Genomic DNA, 18,186 nt, shown 5'->3' with positions numbered 1-18,186 from the left:
TGTCCAGTACATGAATTTAAAATAGCTTTCCTGTGAACTTACTATATCTCAGAATTGACTCAGGCACAGCAGGGGCATACCTGCTCACGCATATATGCCCTCAGGTGTCTGGATGCACCCAGCTTTAGGGGTACTTAAACCTTGCACATACATGAATGTGTGACAGGTCGTGTTTTCAATCTAGCCTGCACCAACTCACGGAGCGCTGTGTGGGTAGGTGAAGGGTCCCTGAGGGTGGCACAATTGGTGCTGCAGCCCTAAGAGTCCTTCCTTAGTACGTACCCCAGACGCTAGGTACTAGTGGCCCCATTTACTAGGGACTTACAAAGGTAGCTCAATTGTTTTCCAATTGCGCAAAACAACTGTGTAGTTTTAGGGGAAGAGATCCGGCACTGGGGACCTGTTTAACAGGGACCCAGTGCATTAACAGTCAAAGCCACTTCAGAAACCAGGCAAAAGTGGGGGCTTAACCATGTCAAAAAGGGTGCTTTCCTACAGCCGCTATAGGGTAGGTAGCTTCCTCTTCCATAGCCACAGTAGGGGGTAAACAGATGTCAGTATCTGGAAACTTGTCCAGTCCGCTGGGATCACCCAGTTCCTTAAACTAGTCCATATCCTGTTCTTCAGACAGTACCCGAAGGCGCTATGGAGGGGACTGGCCACTCAAAAATGAGGCAGCATGGCCATATAAAACTAATCTGAAAGGGGGTCGCTCTGGCTCTCAGAAAGCTGGGCAGGCGCAGAGTCGGCCCAGGCGCAGAGTCGGCCCAGGCGTAGGCTCCCAAGAACCATGGCTCAAAAGCCAATTTTATGTTGTCCCACCAGCCAAAGGACGAGGTGAAGCTGAAGCACACTTCGACTTCTTGTGTTTTTTTTTTGTGTGCCTCTTACCTAAATGTCCGATGACTTTGAATGGGATGACGAGGACTTAGGACTCCTGGAATGATCTTGAGACCTTCCTCTGGACCAGGTACAAGACTTCCACTGAGTTGCACAATGGGGTGTTGCCTGAGGGGCCACTAGCAGCTTCAGGGACTGATCCCTCAAAGCGTTTGGCGTCATGACCCGGCAGTCGGAGCACAACTTTGAGTCATGGTTGTGCTTCAGACACCACAGACACATAAGGTTTCGGTTCGTCCCTAACATGGCGAAGTGGCACCTGCCACAGGTTTAAAACCTATCTTCCTCTATGAAATTTCCTCAAAAGACCAGGAGGATAACCTCAAAAACACTGAGAAAAAGTAGCAAAAAGGCATGTCAAACTGACAGAGAGGCAGCTCTTCTCTTGGATCTGCACTGGTTGGCGTCGATAGAAAAGATCGTACATCAGTGCGCCAAGTTGATGCCTATATAGTTGAAGCAGATTTCACTTCCTGTGCATGCCGACTGACATCACCTACCAGCATGCCTGGGTACCGCTCATGAAAAAACTTCTGGAAGCAGTCTGATGCTGATGAATTTGTGAATTTTTAATTTATCCTTTGGAGGCGGTCAAACAAAAAAATAACTGTTTAGTAAATTATTTTGTCCTCAAAACACTACTCTAATTTCTTAAATGTTACTTGGAACAAATGCAGTTGTTCACCTGTGCCCTCCACCGAGTGTAGATCTGATAAGTTCTGAAAGCTTTGTGCCTTCAATACGCAAGTCATGTATTAAAATGCTGCTTTTTCCTCAAACAGCAATGAGGCAAGATTCAAATGATTTAACCAGCTGTTTCCAGCGCAAGGTGAGTTCACCACTTTTGTAGGAAAGTGCCCCTTTATGTATGGTCACCCCAAACTTTTTGCCAGGGCAAAGGTGGTAAAGGGGTCCCCAGGGATGCAGCACGAGTGTGTGCCACCCTAGATGACCCACACTAAATGACAATGGCAGGCCTTGCAGAATCCCAAAGCAGTGCAAACTGTTCGCGTTCAACTTTGCCCTGCCCATAATTAGCAGTCCCATGCACTGCTTTACATCTATGTCAGACACCAGTCAGGAAGGCCTCTGCAGTCCAGGAGGCAGGGTGATTTACATTTAAGGGTCAGGCATGTAAGTACAAGCTTATATGTATCTATAGTGTCCTTCCCATTAATGTACACAATAAGTGCAGGCTGGTCCAAAGGATAACATGGGATTTAAACCTGGGGAGACCCAGGCTGCTAGCTCCATTATGGTCCTGTATAGGTATGTCGAGTTTGGAGTCAAACAATGGGCTTTCTCTCTCCCCCAACACATATCTGGGGTCATGGGATGGCTGGCATGCACCCAGGTGGCATGCTAGAGGTTGCCTTACCTGTTTGCCACCCTTCTTTGTGCTCTGGCCGGTCAGCCCGTATTTTATTCCACACTTGCTGCCACAGACAGTTTTCTGACCTCCTGCCAGGTAGTGTGGACACTCCCAGGAGTCAGGGACAAAGGCTGAGGTAGGAAGGCCACACCTCCCGCCCCCAGTCTGGATAGTGAACAGAGCCATCAGGGCTGTGAGCTTCAAAGGCTTCACAGCCTCTGATAGCCATTTGTGCTGTCCCCCAGCGGAGGAAACAGCCCCAGGCACATCTGCTTGTAGTCAGGCGGAAAATTAGGTATGCAGGACTGTGTACACCCTCAGCAGGCTCACCACACCTCTAGAGTGGGCAGCCAGGTCTGGGCACTAAATTTAGATTTTTGCCATCTTAGCAGTGGCAGAATAGAGGGTTCTGGGTAGCTAAAGATGACCTACCCCACCAGATGTGGACACCTCAGGGGCAGATTTACAGTAGGAGCTAGGTGCCCATTGACAACCAGTCTCCACATCCCTAACTCCCCTATATCCAGGATTTAAGGAACACCCTTGACACCAGAACCTCAACTCTGATTGACTAACTTCTAAGCAGGACCAGGAGGGGCCCTGCATCACCGACAACCTGAATTTACCAACTGCACCAAAGCATAAGAAGGATACTCTGTCCCTGAGGCAACCGACTGGGAAATGCATTAACAGTCCTCGTCCTCAGGTGAAACTCACTCTCGACCAAAGGGACCCTTGTGGAAGCCAGAAGCACCCTCAGACTTCTTTGGTCTAGTGGCACTAGTCCCCTGCAGGCAAAAAGGATCAGAAGATTCACAGGCCATTGGGCCCACCATGGGATCTACAAAAGCCAGGTGGGTCCAGACTCTTCTGGGAGTTGTAGTATTTTCTGTTCCTAGGTTTCAGGGGCTACGTCACTCCCCAGACCTCGGAAAGTTCCCAAAGGATTTCGGCACTTTTACCGCTGCCAAGACTTGTTGGTTGCCAGTCCGGTAACTAAACCCCACACACTACACTGCAAGTTCAGGGCATATTGTGCAGCCTGCATTCAACATCTGCAACCCAGCCCCAGCCGAAATTTTGCATCCCTTTGTCACCACCATTGTGTTAGCGGTAAAACCAGCACCAAGGAGAGTCCTGGTCAGCACCACGGACATCCAGGACAAATCTGCACCCAGACGCCATGGGCCAGGCAAAACTAAATTGATTGTTCTGATCTGGTCCCAGAGACTGCACAACCTTAACCCTGCAAGGGTTCCAAGAAACTTGTTCTTGTACGGTTTTGCAAGCAGTGGTATTCTTTCCTTACACGTTAATGACGTTTAAATGCCATTTTTGCTGAGACTTAATTTTGCTTCTAAAATTCATAACTCCTGTTATACTTATGCACTTCAAAGCACTGAGCTTTTCTCCAAACATTTCCACTGACTTTATGGATAATTTAGAATATCTTCACATCTACAATGTTGACAACCCTGACCTGGCAAGGCTCCTCACCATAACAGGGGATTGTCAATTTGAGGCTTACACAGGGAAGAATACTTAGTATAGCTACCCAATCTGCATATTGTGACAGATGTGGGTGGTTGTGTTATCATTGTAATTTTCCAGCTGGACTCACACCACAGTTTTCTGCACACAGTTTGTTGCACAAGAGCACAACATCTTGCACCACTTACTAGGAGCCTTATGTGGCATTAAAGTATGTAGTAATGAGTAAACATATGCATTTTCTTTACTATCCATGAGTCCTGGTTTGCTTGTCATAGTTCTATAAAATGTACTTATTGTCCCATTGACTTTTTACTGCCATTAATGACTACAGAGCCTTTTAAAGGTCTGATTACAGAAATGTCTCCTTTTCCTTTACAAAAGTGGGGCTTTTTCAAGGCAACCTTCTTCCTGCATTCTTTGTATTTCATCTAGGTTATTATACTGGGTAGCCTTGGATCTAAAGATGTGTCATACATGCCTTAACGAGTCAGGAAGGGATTCACTGTTCAGCCAACAGGGTCGAACACAGTGGTCTACTTTATAAAAGGATGAAATGGGGATAAGCTAATATGCTGCATAGTCAAAAGGATACAGGAAGGGTGACAGCTGTCCCCTGTGGCCCTGTTCCCTGAGGACATTTCCTTTGACAGCTGTCAAAGGAAATGTCCTCAGGGAACAGGGCCACAATTGATTTGCATATGGCTGGGTTCAAACTAGGGTGGCATGGTGAGCAAAAGAACGATGGATTAAACCCAGATTGGACTGTGGTGAATGTTTGCATTGTTCAGCATTCCATCCATTTGTGTTACCTCAGCAATAGTCAGACATTGACTTCCTACACACACACACAAAAAAAAGTCAGACAAGCCACATGGGGTGCAACTGCTTTGAAGTGGGGTGAGAGGAAAAAGGTGTTCCAAAAAGCTATAAAAAGCAGTGAGGCGAATGTAGCTAGAGGTGTTCACACATATTAGAGAGCGGAATTTGCATGTCCACACAGATAACTTGTGCATTGCAACAGACCAAGAAACAAAGATTAACACTGACGTCCAGAGAAACATTCTGTCCTGATGACAGCAAATATGGCAACTAAAGACAATGTATGTAGCCCACCTAGTCCAATGAGCACTTTGAGGAGTTTCTTCTGTAGCCCAGGAAAATGGTGTTGAAACACTTATTTCCACAATCTCTTAAATCAAATTTGAAAGGTGCTGGTTGCGGTGCCGATCCTTAACTCAAGTATTTAAAAGTGCATGCAAATGTGATGATAAAGACAAGGTAAGTTCTATAAATTGAATATTTGCCTAGGATAACAATTTGGACAAGCAGGGAAGCAGGTATTGATGGACAAGTTACTTACCTTGTATTACTTTTCCTCCCCTAGGACAGCATTGCTTTCTATGAGAAACTGCACAAACTGTCCACTTTTGAAACTGAAAAGCATTACTTACCTGTAAACTGTTTTACTTGTGAATTCTAAACAAAGTGCATTTGATACCGGAAAGTGATACATTGACACTGTACTTACCTGCAACAAAGATCCTTTTGGTTCTAGAAATAAAGTAACAATGTATATTTTTGATGCATAAAAACATAGGGCTGGAGTTAGTCATTGTGTTTGTGCCTCATTTCCTGACTGTATGTGTAAAACAAATGCCTAACACTACCTTCTGATAAGCCCAAGTGCTTGACCACACTACCACAAAAGAAAGCATTAGTATTATCTACTTTAACCTCTGTTAGGTCTCTGGGGATCCACTGGACTATGTACATGCAACACCTTACTTTGGTATACTATATACAGAGCCAGCTTCATACAGTTCCCATAGCAGTTACCGGGGCCAGAGAAAAGACTGAAAATAGGACTTCAGAGAGAGGGCCAGAAAGGGGGTCAACAGACTTGTCTGTGTAGCATGCCACAAATTTATTCCAATGACAGACACATACCATTTTGGTCGAGGGACGGCTGGCTACCAAGATTACATTACAGACTACGGGCGGAAGGTCAAAAGCTGTTAACTGTCACCTTTCAATCTCCATGCAAGAAGGGGGGGACTGGACAGGTTTAGGTGGAGAACCCTCCAACAGATGATCATCCCAAAGGGACAGCGTGATTGGAGGCTGGATGGCCATGCTCAATAACTCGGGATACCAGACCCTCCATGCCCAGATGGAGCCACAAGGATGACTTGGGCCTGGTCATCTTGATCGTCTTGAGAAGTCTGGGCAGACATGGTAGGGGCTGAAAGGCATACAGGAGTTTAATGTGAGACAAAAAGTACTGCTGAGCAATTGATGCCTTGGAAACTTCAACATGCAATATTGCAGACACTGCAAATTCTCTGCGGAAGTGGACAGATCTAACCAAGGCTCTCCCCACTGCTGAAAGACATTGGGCCACCTCCAGATGTAAACGCCATTTGTGATCGACTAACTGCTGCTGGCTGATTTCATCTGCTCTGATGTTCACAGCGCCTGCCACATGTTGAACACCGGGGTAATGCCCTATCGTTCCAATAACGTCCAGAGGTGCAGAGCCTCATGACAAAGGGCCCATGACCCTACCCTGTGTGTTGCAATACCATGTTGCGCTGGTGTTGTCCGTGAACACCTGCACTACTTTCCCCTTGAGAGAGGGAAGAAATGCTTTTAATGCTAGTCTGATTGCACAGCGCTTCTGCAGGTTTATGTGGAGTCTGAGCTCCGCCATAGAACAGATGCCTCTGATCTTTTCCTTTCCAGGTGGCTGCCCCAGCCCAGGAGTGATGCATCGGTTACTAGTGGCAGACCTGGATGGGGTAGGGAGAGAGATCGGTCTCTGACCCAATCGCGATTTGATATCCACCACTATAGATCTTGTACAGTTCCCTCCGAGATCTGGCCCATGTCAGAGAGATTCCCTAGATTTTGCGCCCACTGGAACTTCAGGTCCCACTGCAGAGTCTGCATATGCCACCTGGCATGTGTCACTAGAAGGATGCAGGAGGCCTTTAGGATCAGCAGCCTCAGAGTCATTCTTACCAAAATGCAGAACAGAGGCTAAAACACTCAGGAGGATAATCCAGAATCTGCACTATGTCCATAATAGCCCTGATGAAAGGGAGCTTCTGACAGGGAGTCAGGTGTGACTTCAGCTCATTTATAGGGACCCCTAGCAAGTGCAGGAGGTCTGCCGTAGTCTGAAGGTGGGAGACGACTACCTGGGGAAAGCATGCCTTCAAAAGCCAGTCGTTGAGATAGGGAAAGAATGATACCCCTTGTCTGCACAAATGAGCTGCGACACCGCCATCACCTTGGTGAACATCAGAGGGGCACTGCTAAGGCCAAAGTGGAGCACAGTGAACTGAAAGTGCTTGTGGCCCACAGTGAACCGCAAGTAACATCTGTGGGCAGGCAGTATGGTAATATGGAAATAAGCGTCCTGCAAGTCTAACTCTACCATATAGTCCCCTGGGTCCAGGGCAGATAGAACCTGAGCCAGAGTGTGGATCCTGAACAACAACTTCCTGAGGAAGAAGCTGAGGAATGGAAGGTCTAGGATAAGATGGAGACCCTTGTCCCTTCTGGGTACCAAAAAGTAGCAGGAATAGCAACCATGACCTACTTCTGGCACAGGAACTCTTTCTATAAATCCCTTGGCCAAGAGAGCCATACCTTCCTCTCCGAGAAGTACCAAGTGATCCTCCATCATCCAATTATAGGATGATGGCATGGATACAGTGGTAGTCTCAAAGAGGAGGGAGCAGCCCCTTGGGACTATATGCAAGATCCAACTTTCTGATGAGCTGGATTGCCAGCAGAGCAGGTGATGGTGGATCATGCTTCCAAAAGGTCCCTAGTGGGGAAGAGTCAGACTAGGAAGGTGTGGAGCAGCTGCAGCAGAAGGGGCGGGGGACTGTCCAGACCCAATGGCTCCCCGATTCAGGAGGTCAGTGGATCCCACGTCCCTGGCCACGGAGAGGTGGGCAGCATGCACTGCATGGTGGCTGGACAGGAACGGGCTTGGAAGAGCGCCCTCCCCTTTCTGTAGTCACGAAAAGGGTGAAAAGCAGGCAGAGGGGGAAGGGCCGTTGTGAGGCCCAGGGACCTGGCTGTAGCACGTTAAGTGCTCAAGCGCAGAGTCTGCTTTTTCTCCGGAGAGATGGGTGCCATCAAAGGGCATGTCCACAACATTGGATTGGACTTACCCTGAAAAGCCAGACCTCTGCACCTCTTTGCACCACTCTAGAATAGGAAGCTCCCTCCTCCGCAGCCACAGTGGGGAGGGAGAAATCATGCCAGTATCTGTGGAGGGATCCAGTCCACTGGCTTCAGCTAAGTTCATATGCCAGTCTACAGGATCTTGAAGTTGGTATTCCAAAGGGTCCAGCGACCCCTCCCATTACTTACCGTAACCTAGCCCAAGAGAAAGGGGTTCAGGATCTGACATAGGAGTCGGCATGTATGACGCCCATCCGGCTCTGTTTCAGAGCCAGCAACGAGGATGGGGCAGGCACCACCTGGGGGACAGGCGGTGCTGGGAGCCTCAGAACTGGTGTTGGAGAAGTTTGAGATGGTGCCACAGATGCCATCCCGGATCAAAACATGGATCCATGGGTGCCCCTCAGCCAGAGGCCGAAGACGCCAGTGTGGAACCTGAAAGGGCTTCTTCAGACTCCCTGGTCACGCAAGAGGTGTCAGACTGACCAAAAATGAGGCACATAGACTCCTAGAACTCTTAGTTGGGCAGGGGCCACTCCAGCTCCCGGAAACACAAGGAGGCGGAAGTCGGCCCAGAATGATGCTCCCTCGTCTCGTCAGCTGATGAAAGATGGGAAGTCTAAGAAGGTTTTGCTTTCTTCGACTTCTTCTTGTGCCTCAACTTGCATGATCGTCCCAAGGACTCGGAGTAGAACAATGACATTGGTGGATTCCACAACCGATTCTGGGACCTTCCTCTTGACTGGGACCTCAACCTGCAGAGTCTAACTTCGGGTTGCCCTCAGCTTCAGGGACTGCTCCCTCAAAGCCTTTGGATGCATGGTCTGACACTTGGAGCACGACTTCAGGTCGTGCTCCAGACAACAAAGACACACGAGGTGCGGATCTTTTATGGACATCGTCCAATGACAGAACCCAGTCTTTCTAGATGACATCCCTCCAGGCAACAGGAGTTAACTCAAAACGTTTACAAAAAGTTGAAAAAGGCCAGTCAGAAAAATGACTGAGGCGTAGCTCTCTTCAGATAAGCACTTACTGGTGGGGAAAGAAAAGAACTGACGTCAGCGCCCCGGCGCGGCACCTATATAGGACCTGCAACATCATATCCTACGTAGACAACATCAACAATGGATGCAGAGCTGATCAACGCCACCTAACGGCACACAGGGATACTGCTAGAGAAAAATCTCAAGATCCGGACAGACGCCTGGGGCAAATTCTAAGGTAAGGAATCTGCGACTAGATGTCTTGATCAGATTCCAGGTTATCTGGTTTCCCATTTTGAAATTCATCCAACTAATGAATCTCTCTGTGTGTCCAACTCTCTGTTTACATCAAAGGTCACTCTTTTTTCTTTCATTCTTGCCTCAGGATGAAAAACCAACACCAAAATAGGTGACCCAACACAGTGCAACCCAGACAATTATGAAGCCAAGAATGCATTTATTTGAAGGTGTCACACCCGAAACACCCCGCAGCTATGCCCTTGGTTTTCGTATTTAAGTCTGAACTGATAAATGTTAATTAACAGCTACTGGTGGAACCATCAGGTCTTATTTGAAAAGTAGAATTACTGAAACTCAGACTTATACTTTGCTCCATTTAAATGAAAAGTACTATAAATACAGCACTAGAATGGAGTATTTCAGCCAGAGACACTTCTGGAACTGCTTGGCGCTATAGACTTTCACTCTGTAATTAGTTGCTACTGAGATTGTGAACCCCAAATGCAATTACTGATACCAGTCTCGACCACCTATTTTAAGGGGCAGACGATGGGAGCGTGCTGAGTACAGCAATGATGTGCTGGTGTGCCTCGAACAAGTAACACTGAAGGGCAGTGCAACCTGATTCCTGGCCAGGCTCCCTTAACAGCCAAGCAGCAAGCAGTAGATAAAATAATTTTAAAACACACAAGAATTGAGACTTCAATCAAGATGAAATATCAAGGTGAGGATTTCCATCCATCCCAATATGATTTGCTGGATGGGGTGGAGGAGCTCCAAAACACGCCATGTGATATGGATGTTTGAATCTTTGTTAGCCTAGCATACAATTGAGCAATCCCTCTGAACTACATCAAAACATGTAAAAGACATACTGAGAGAAAAGAGTGAGTGAGAGAGTGTGTGTGTGTGTGTGTGTGTGAGTATGAGTGTTCGCTATCCGAGATACCTTCCCCTCTCAGCTTTCTCACAAAACCAAACAGAACATCAGTGACAGCTGGTGAACCTCATAAATGGTGAGGCGTAATACTGGCCAGTTTACCTCATTATTTTCAAACTCCCTCTCTTATTTACTCTTCCCCCATCCATCACTAACTCACAATCTCTCACTTACTCCCACTCACAGTTACTCACACACATACTCACTGGTTCTTAATCTCATTTACTAGCACACACTGCACTATTGATAGCTACACCCGAATCGCGTCCTCTCACAACCTCCAATCAATCACTTGTTTTAACACACTCCTTCACTCACTCTCTTGGATTCACTTTCACTTATAACATACACAGTTAAACTCAACTACATAAATCCATAAGCAAAGAATGGTCATTATTAAAACCGTGAGAAAACAGCAAACATTACCAACTTTTAAAGGCTCCACCTAAGTGGATTTTACACCCTGATAAAACAAATATTTATGAAAGCTGAATGCCTTACCCTGCACATTTGTTTTAAAACACAACAGTTTCTGCATTTAAGCTGGGTTTACAGCTATAAATACATTTTCTAGTTTTATGACCCGAATTCAGACTGACTTGCCAGGATCAGTGTGCCCTGTGAGGAAAAGTGTGTGATAGGAGTCTGGTAGTTGAGTATGAACCACATTGCGAAGTCCACAGCTTTCAACGTCATTGTTTGAATTAATATCTTTGCACTCTTTTCCCAAAATAAGATTATTAGAGGTTAGGATGTGATTTCTTATAACGTTTTGGAAACAAGACAAAATACATTTCAGACATGCCCGAAAAAATGTTTCGCTAATCTAAGCCCCTGCAACAGATGGTCACATTTATATTCAGAGGAGCAGGGTCAACCAATGGTATCATGAAAGGGGTGAGTGGTGGTGGCCAGAGGAGGGATCCAAGCTCCAGTTTAATCAGCTGAGTTTGAAATCCAGTCTACAAATAAAGGGGAACGAGTTAAAAACTAAAAGACAGATGTGCAGCATGAGGCGTTCACCTTAGGTGCAAAACTGAAAATAAAATAGCATGCTAGCAGGGATGTGTCCTTAAAAAGAACACAAAACCCTAGAGTAAAATACTTGTGGTTGTGATTATTTCAAATAAGTTCAAGAGAGAATGGACTCTGTTCAGAAAAGACAGACACCTTTATCAAAAGGAAAACATTACTTACTCGGTAAGCATCTTTTTGTGGCAGGTAGTGCTGCAGATCCACATGCTCTGCATACTTCTGATGGATCCAGAGTGGTGCAATTTTTTCTTCTTCGAAGAAGTCTTTCACAGTCTCCAAGATAGGCTCCACAGCAGAAAGGATAGCGGAAGACTGGCCAACGTCTCTCTGTTCTGACGTTCTCTGCTCCGTTGGTTTTGGTACCTAAGATTTCAGTCGGTGCGATTTGGTCGGCACTGAAGTGGAGGTTGTAGGCGTTAGGCTCAGAGGTGAAGCTTGGATCGAGACAGATAGGACTTCTAGGTCCAACAAAAAGAAAATGAGGTTGAAGCCGAGGATGATGCCTTGGTCTTGCCAGATAGCTTCAGTGCAGAAGGAAGACGGGCCGCCAAAGTAGCCTTTTGGTTCCGACCACGGCCTGGCGGCAGTGGCGGACCAGTGGCCTTGTGATGGGACCTTTTAAGAGTCATGTGGGGGGCAGGAAGGGCCACAATACTCACAGGTTGGACCAAAGTGATCCAGTGGCTTTCGATGTCCGATTGGATGTTGGAATCTGAGGAGTCCTGAATGGAGAGGGGCATCTCCTGCACGGGTTCCTCTTGGGCGTGCTCCTCCCCAAAGATGTCTGGGTGTTGCTCGGTGTCTTGTGCGTGAATTCCAATCGACGTGCTCTTTGGTCCCATAGGATCCTCTTTGATCGGAAAGATCTGCAGGGGTCGCAAGTAGCCTCTTAATTGGGGAGAGGCAGAGATTACACACTAGATGCTGGTCAATCTCTGGAAACTGAGTGGCAGAGGGCATAAACAGAATGGAGTCCGTTCCATCAGTTTGGCATGTCCTTCAGTGGCGCATTGAAGATAGGCCGGTGTTGGGCATGCAGTCGGTTCCCGAACCGAAGAACTGAGGCAAGCATTAAGGTGGAGGAAGCGCAAGTGAGAACAATACCATTAATAGAGGGTAAGATAAGAGAAAGAATCTAAACAAGAGCGAGTAGAAGACGGAACGGATAGACACGTGCGAACCAGACATTGGAGAAAAAACAATCTAACAAAGGCATTGATGCCCAGGCACAATATCACTGAGAGGAGAAGTCACTCGATCCCATGACTTGAAAGACTCCTTTGAAGAAAAACAACTTGCACCACTCCGGACCCAACACTTGATAGCAGGAGTACGCACAGCATGTTTATTTACAGCCACACATGCCATCGAACTTGAATGTCTTCCATTCACAAAGCATTATGCTTTGGCTAGTAAAGGAGGCATGGTGTGCAAATGTTTCCTGTAACAGAATGACATTTTCTCCTCTCATTGGCCACGTCAGACCAAGGAAGTCTGGACCTTGAGGAAACTCAAGCATAGGAGTTGGAATACTTTTCAATCCTTTCCTCACCATGTAAAGTTTATGTTGTTCTGAAGAAACCACATCAGCAAGCCGGAGACACTCCTGGAACTGCTTGGTATTATGCAAGACTGTGTGCAAAAGGAAACACATCATTGGCAGGCACAGTCTCCGTAATAAGGACATCTGATGGGCACGTTCAGGGTCATCTTCTGCATCCTGTGCACAGAAAAAATGAACATGGATTATGCACAATCATAGCCCATAGCATATTCCTAAAGTGTTCAGTCAATACCAGATAGAACACAAAAACCAATTCTTTATGCAGCAGATAACAGCGTGATTCTGAAAATCTAATGATCTGCAAGTTTTTCTTCTGACCTAATACATAGCCCATCTTCTATGGCAAAGTGTAACATTAGAGAGGGAGGAGGCACACAGTGAAACAAAAAGATTCTCCCATCTATGCTTATGACTGAGAAAACAAAATTGTTTCAGTCTAGCCACAAAATAAGAACTATTTTTCAACAATGAATTAAGAGCACATTACAATATTCGTAAGAGTGTGCCAGTGCAAAGGACAGAGAATGGGCGCAAAGCTTTTAGATAAGACTTTTCGGGCCTTATTATGACCTTGCCGGAGGAGTTTCCTCCATCACAAATGTGACAAATATCCCGTCCGCCGTATGATCCCCGTTGAATATAATAGGATCATAATACGGCAGACATGATATCTACTACATCTGTGATGGAGGAAACCACTCATTCAAGGTCATAATAAGGCTGTTTGTCTCCATCTCCAAAAGAACTATTATTTTTTCTTTTTGCAAGATTAAGACACGTTAATGTAAAGAAAATATCAGATTTTGGCAAAAGACGAGGACGAAACATTCAATTACCTCTCTAACATCAACCATCCATCCTCCGTTGACAAAGAGTAAAACATTGTACATTTTCTCTTTAACATCAATTGTTAAATTATCCAGAATCCCTTTCCAGATACTGAAGTCGAGCTGCAAAACAACAGAATGTGTTAACATACACACACAAAGCAAGACAAAATGTGCAACTTTCTTAGAAAACTGGGTCAATACGTTTTCCTTGAAGCTATTTCACAGAGGCCAGGATTATTCCATCCTTTCTCCACTTTATTAAACAGCAGACAATAAACAAGGAGAACAATAAACTAATGTCAAGAAACCTTTGGAATTAGAACAGAAAAAAGAAACATCCAATAGGCATACAGAAGGGCTACAGTAGCATAGATATTCTAAACCAAGAACAGCAGCCCAGAACATAGTCCATTGTTTATTTTTTCTCCTTCTCTTTCAGAGCGCAAGCCACACCGTGATTTGATTTTAGCCGTCTTGCTTTTAAGTCCCTAGACCAAGAAGAGAGAATAATTGCCATTTTTAATATAGAGGATTTGAAATGGAATAGAAAGGAAACACCTTTTGGAAGAAACAAGTTATCCATTAAAGTGAAACATTAATAAGTTATCGCAATAAAACAGTATGACATTTTTAGAAAAGGATAATACTTACTAGTTAAGGGGAGGGTTTTGCTGAATGGCGAAAATAGGGAGGGATAATCCTCGCCTCTGTGTCCTTAATAGAATTGAAACTTTCTGTTATGATAGCTAGGAAATTTTTCATTCTATGGAAGGACCAGAGGCGAGGATTATAGTAATTCAAAGCTTATCCACCACTAGATGAGCCATATCTAGAACCAGTTTAAAATAGAATCTTTTAAATGTAGAATCTGAAGACCAGGCCGCAGCGTTCATGATGCCCCCTAAACAGGCACTAAGAGTGAATGATGTAGAAGCCATGGCTCCCTGTGTGGAATGTACACCAAAAATAAAAACATCAATACTAGTTTCCTGCATCACACATCTAAACGAACAGGCAATAGCAGGTGATGATACCGCACTATGCGGCTTTCTGGGAGCAATGTGGAGTTGACGCTCTCCTGGAGGACTGAAATCTGAGGACATTTACTCCTATGTTTTAAGGCAGAACCACACACAGCTTTGGAAAATCTGGAAATGCTGGATAAGAGATCACTCTCGTATTAGATTTTGTTCTTCTACTTACAATAAAGGAAACTCCAGAAGAGGAAAAAGACCTGTTTGACATTCAGGGCTCAGACATCCGAGACCCTTCTGCAGGTAATGAGGTACAGAAGCATGGCTAATTTAGCTGACAGTTCCTACCAGGACACAAACTGGTTAGGCTCCCAAGATAGAAATAAGTTTAGTACTTGATTAACATCCTAAAGAGATGAAATACAAGATTCAGAGACTTCCATGTGTGAAATCCACCAAGCAATTCCTTCCTTTGATTCCTCCGACAGGACCACTGTTTGAGAGCATGTCAACCCTCTACGAAGATGGGCCACCTTTAGACGCAGAAGAGCTTGATAATGGAGGGTTCCAGGGAAGATGGCCTGGATGGGTGGGGAAAGAAGTCCCACCAGGTGAGCTATTTGGCGAAGAGAAAGACGTTGTTTAGCCAGGGTACGTCGAAGTTCGTGACGTATTTTTGCCACTTTGCGTGGCAGAAGACTGAGTGTAGCTGTGACAGAATCTATGATAAAACCTAGAAAAAATGCCTTTTGTGAAGGAACTAGAAGGGATTTCAACTCTTCTTACAAACCTAGTTGTTGAAGAAGGCCGACAGTAATCTACAATTGTAAGGACAGCTTCCTAGGACACTTAGCTAATAGAAGCAAAACATTTGGGTATATAATTAGGTGTATCCGCCGCACCCCGAGATATTCCACAACCGGCTTGAGAACCTTTGTGAAGCACCAAGGTGCTGAAGATAGACCGAAAGGTAGGGTTTTGAATTCAGAAGTTTGGTTTCGCTAGGCGAATTGAAGAAACCGCTGGTGAGGTGGAAATAAAAGCAAAGTCAAATGTGTGTCTCAAATCGAGGTGTGCCAGGCAGTAGTGAGGGCGCAATACATTGTGTAAAAGATGAATGCCATTCGTTGAAATCGCAAAGATTGATGCAACAAGGGAAATGTTGCTGACAAAATAGAGAGGATGCAGTATTGCTGGACAAATAGCACCTTTGTTCAGCAGCGCCTGACCCTTTTATCAGAGTGGCCTGTAGAGAGGTAAACTGAATGGGACGTGGAAGGCAGTATTGTATTGGGGTGACATAAAACTATCTGAAAACCTTTGATAGTTTGTAAGACCCACCCATCCCTTGTGATTGCATCCCATGCCTGGATAAAATTTGCCAAACAGCCCCCTTGTTTTAGGGAGGAAGAAGGGATGACTAACAGAACAGGAAATAGCGGGAGCTCCTATACCACCTCGACCTCAGAAACGCCGGCCTCTTGTGGGTTAGAAATTGGCAAAACAGATCTAATCCTAAAATTGTCCTTGCTGGGAGCCTTGTCCTCTGTAAGAGTTCTATACGCTAGCACGGCCAGCCGTGCAGCCCCTGCCTCTACCAGCCCCGTGGAAAATTCAGAAAGGAAAGACTTTCTTAATGGATGATTGAGCCTTATCCAATGATATGAAAGAATTTACAAACTTCCCCAACTCTTTAATGAAGGGTTCACCCTAAAGTCTGCCTTGAGCTGCAGCCCCTGCCTCCTAATCAGCAAGATCTCCAAGTTTAGAGTCTACTTTTATTAACAAAGAGCAACGGCACTCTGTAGAAAGGGCACAATTTGCGTTGCCAAGAAAAATTACTGCTCATTGTGCTCAACCTGATAGAATTTCTGGAAATGTTAACGAGCCTGTAGACTTAGAATCCTCAGCCATATCTAAAATTTCTGATAAAGGGTTAGGACATCCAGAAGTTTGTTTTGACATGCATGATCTATCCATCCCCTTTTTAGGAACCTTGATAATTTTCTGGAGGAAAGCAGACATTCTAGTATCCAATTCTGGTGTAAGGGCCACCTTATTTGCCAAAGGTCTGAGACATTCTGCTCTGAGACAATTACGAACTTCTTTCTCTAGAGGTTTACAGATGCTTCCCGCCACATAACTTGCAACTTTGTCTGACGGCCACATTCGGAGGACTGGTGATGAACAATTTCGTCTGGACGTAGCATGTCAGAGACCTCTGGCACAGATTCTGTTGAAGGGGGTTGGGAAGAAGGGGGCAAAGGCCTGAAGGGACCAGCATCGTCATCAGGGTCATAGAAGGAATCAGAGTACTTTTGAGTAGGGTAAGAAGGAGGTTGATCAGATAACAGATCAGAGGGCTTTAGGGACGCAGAGGAATCTGGATGGATAAAGAAAGATTGTTTAACACAATGTAAAATATTGTGATGAATTCCTGCTTGGCGGCGAAGCTTTGTAGCGACGCTTTGTAAGAGTTGCTCCATCTGCTGGGAGATTGAGTAACTTTTGGAGGTAAAGTGGGGGGGAGGGGGGGAGGGATGCGAAGGAATAGGTGTAGAGGATGAAAGACTGGCGCAATCACATGCAATTTGCTGCAAGTCTTTGCTCCAGGGCAACAGTAGCTTTAGAAACAGCTCTATAAATAGACGCATCTACAGCGTCAAAGAATTCTTCTTCAGCATTGATTTCCATTATGGAAGTATTAATGTCCCAGAGGTTAATTCTAATAATTCAGACAATAGTACTGGTGGTAGTACAAAGGTATTAGGAGAATATCTTGTAAAATATATAACAAGTATAAGCTTTTAAGGTAGTAAATAAATCTGGGTGTCAGCTTCAAGAAGGATGAGTGGGTGAAGCCTCACAGGTATAGGGTCTCAGTCCGGGACACACAGCACCCTTAGTGGCAGTCAAAATATATTTTAATAAAGGAATTGTGCCTCTGAGTGTGTCCCACTTAAACAGAGGAATGGTAAATACAGACCTGTTGTGAGAAAGTAAACGTCTTGCAAGCAAAATAATAAATAATAGCACCAACCCTCAACTCAGGGCGTCTGAAAGGCTGAAATATGCAGGTAGTAGAGACAATTACTGACCCCCCACATGCAGAAGATGGGCGTATCTCTCTAGGCAAAGACAAAAATGCTCGGTATGGACTGACGTGCAGCTTTGTTCCCAATATGAGGGAAAGAAAGCGAAGCTGCGTGCCCTGTCAAACAAACGTTCCAAGTGTGCACCACCTGGCAGCCTTGGAAGAACATTACTAGAGCTGCACCACAACAATAACGACTGAAGAAATGCTTCAGCGGTCGGTGAAAGCTGCAACGAAATGAGTAAATCAAGTATACAACTATTAAAACATGTGAAGTGTAAGCATAATAAATAAAAACTTTTAAAATATCACAGTGGCACAGAAAAACTGAATGCGAGTGTGAGAGCACTTATCTCGGCTGCGAGCAGCGAAGAAAGAGGAGGGGGAGAAAAAAACAATGAACTCTGTTCTGGACTGCTATTCATGGATTGGATATCTATGCTACTGTATTCCTACTGGAAGTTTCTTTTTTCTGTTTTAATTCCCAATGTTTCTTGGGGTTAGTTTATTGGTCTCTTGTTTATCGGCTACTGTTTAACCTGTTCTGTGCCTTGGAC

The 18,186-nt window shown here is 45.3% G+C and overlaps 1 protein-coding gene across 1 annotated transcript in view; it reads right to left on the bottom strand.

The window, feature by feature from the left end:
* NUP107 (nucleoporin 107) overlaps positions 1-18,186 on the bottom strand; it is a 394,223-nt gene that overhangs the window by 14,538 nt on the left and 361,499 nt on the right. Inside the window, exons 26-27 of the mRNA XM_069229180.1 lie at positions 13,568-13,681; positions 12,720-12,887 (exon numbers count right to left, since the gene is read on the bottom strand). Coding sequence (XP_069085281.1) covers positions 12,720-12,887; positions 13,568-13,681 — 282 coding nt within the window. The remainder of the gene's footprint in view (positions 1-12,719; positions 12,888-13,567; positions 13,682-18,186) is intronic.

The sequence above is a fragment of the Pleurodeles waltl genome, chromosome 4_1, assembly GCF_031143425.1.
Source record: "Pleurodeles waltl isolate 20211129_DDA chromosome 4_1, aPleWal1.hap1.20221129, whole genome shotgun sequence".
Lineage (NCBI taxonomy): Eukaryota > Metazoa > Chordata > Amphibia > Caudata > Salamandridae > Pleurodeles > Pleurodeles waltl.
The sequence above is the reverse complement of the archived record's forward strand: the minus strand, read 5'-3'. Positions and strand labels throughout refer to the sequence as shown.